The sequence below is a fragment of the Sinocyclocheilus anshuiensis genome, unplaced genomic scaffold (genome assembly GCF_001515605.1).
Source record: "Sinocyclocheilus anshuiensis isolate Anshui unplaced genomic scaffold, SAMN03320099.WGS_v1.1 scaffold38, whole genome shotgun sequence".
Classification (NCBI taxonomy): Eukaryota; Metazoa; Chordata; class Actinopteri; order Cypriniformes; family Cyprinidae; genus Sinocyclocheilus; species Sinocyclocheilus anshuiensis.
Window position 1 is genome coordinate 3105003 of NW_015544213.1, and position 1877 is coordinate 3106879.

At 36.6% G+C, this 1877-nt stretch overlaps 1 protein-coding gene across 1 annotated transcript in view; it reads right to left on the minus strand.

The window, feature by feature from the left end:
* Positions 1 to 235: 235 nt before the first annotated feature.
* LOC107697206 (kinesin-like protein KIF3C) overlaps positions 236 to 1877 on the minus strand; it is a 15995-nt gene continuing 14353 nt past the window's right edge. The window contains exon 9 of the mRNA XM_016497892.1: positions 236 to 1034. Coding sequence (XP_016353378.1) covers positions 920 to 1034 — 115 coding nt within the window. The 3' untranslated portion in view covers positions 236 to 919. The remainder of the gene's footprint in view (positions 1035 to 1877) is intronic.

Here is a 1877-nt window from a genome sequence, read left to right on the forward strand (position 1 = left end):
TGCTTTTACTGTATTTTTGATCAAATAAATGCAGCCTTGCATTTCAAAATCACTGAAAATTGAAAAAAATGTACTGACCCCGTTCGAATGTGTGTGTATATATATATATATATATATATATACATAGTTTTTTATACATTTTTATGACAGCTGTTGTCATTGTTTTACAATACAATTTTTTTTACAATTCTGTTTTCATGTTTATATTTATTTATATTATATTGTGTGTGTGTATATTTATATTTTCAAATTCCCTGACATTTCCAGGTTTTCCATGAGCCTGTGGGAACCCTGTAGATCCTTCCTCCAGCCAATCAGCCGCCTCCCGTCCAGAGCCCTGATCAGAATCACAAAGACACACACGTAAAGTAAGACATGCAGATAGAAAGAGAGACGTCCCTCTCAGCTCTCGTCTTGAAAGCTCAGGGTGAGTGATCACAAAGCCCCGTCCTTTTGGCTTCCATCATTCGAGGTGTGTGTGGCTCTACTCCTGGATCGAACCCGTGCAGTTCAGTACGTAAACACTGAGGTTGACCGACGGTTTTTGGAAGCAGCAAAATGAATGAAAATAACTAGCTTAACCTAGCCTCAGGTGTCAGGTGAGGCAAAGCTATTCAGTGCTGTTGATGGCAGTTAGCAAAGTGTCTTCACTGTCCTGAGGAGCAGAGAGCAAGAGAGAGAGAAAGGCCGAATAATTTTTATAGTATTGATTGTTTAATTGGTCCTGATGAGTTGGTGGGTCTAGTCCTGCGTTCAATGTTTGTCCTGCTTCATCAGATCGCGGACAGGTTTTCATCTTCGCTCCAGTCTTGGTTAATAATGATGGACGGTTCATCTCCCCCCGTCTTCCTTGGTCTATTTAGGAAAGATTGACTATTGTTTATCCCTTACGGGGGTGGGATTATGGTAGTTCCAAATCTCATTCCTGGGCTGTTGCCATGGTGATGTTCTGTGGGTGTGGCAAGCTGTGGGACCCTGAGGATGCCAGAGAGAGGGCGGAGCTTGAGGAGGAAATGACTTGCTGAGACTGACACCTGCGAACACATATGATGTGCTACTGTTGTTTAAAAATAGTATGTAAAATAGTTTGGAGTAATTTAAAGTGAATTATGCAACACTGTGGTTTCATTAAGTGCATGTTTGATGCAGCTAATGGCAGCATCAAAGAGTTTTTGTTTTATTTTTAATACAATTTTTAGTCAAAATGTCCAGAGAGAGGGCGGAGCTTGAGGAGGAAATGACTTGCTGAGACTGACACCTGCGAACACATATGATGTGCTACTGTTGTTTAAAAATAGTATGTAAAATAGTTTGGAGTAATTTAAAGTGAATTATGCAACACTGTGGTCTTATTAAGTGCATGGTTAATGCAGCTAGTAGCATCAAAAGCATTTTAGCTTTTATTTTTAATACAACTTTTAGTCAAAATGTCTTTATTTTGGCAGTCCAATCAAATTAGGAGTCAAGAAATAGATTTAAATTGCAATTCCACTGGAAATGAGTCAGGCACACTGCATTGTGTAGTAGGTCTTCCTAGTATTTTATGCATAGAAAAATATATATACTGCAGAAATGGTATGAGAAATACATTCGTACATATTCCATTCCAAAAATAGCCCATAAATATTTGAGAAATCTGCACTAAGATTCAGTTATGTGCACATGAGCGCTATGTTATGTAGATTATGAGTTAATCTTGGATTACCGTATTGGCCATATAACACTATAATTCTAATTTAATCTAATCACACACAAACCATTAAAAAAATTACTTGGCTTTATTAAATTATATTTAATTATATAAAAAATTATTACAAATTGTAAACAATTACATATAGGCTATGATATATTCAAATATAATTATAATGTATATATAT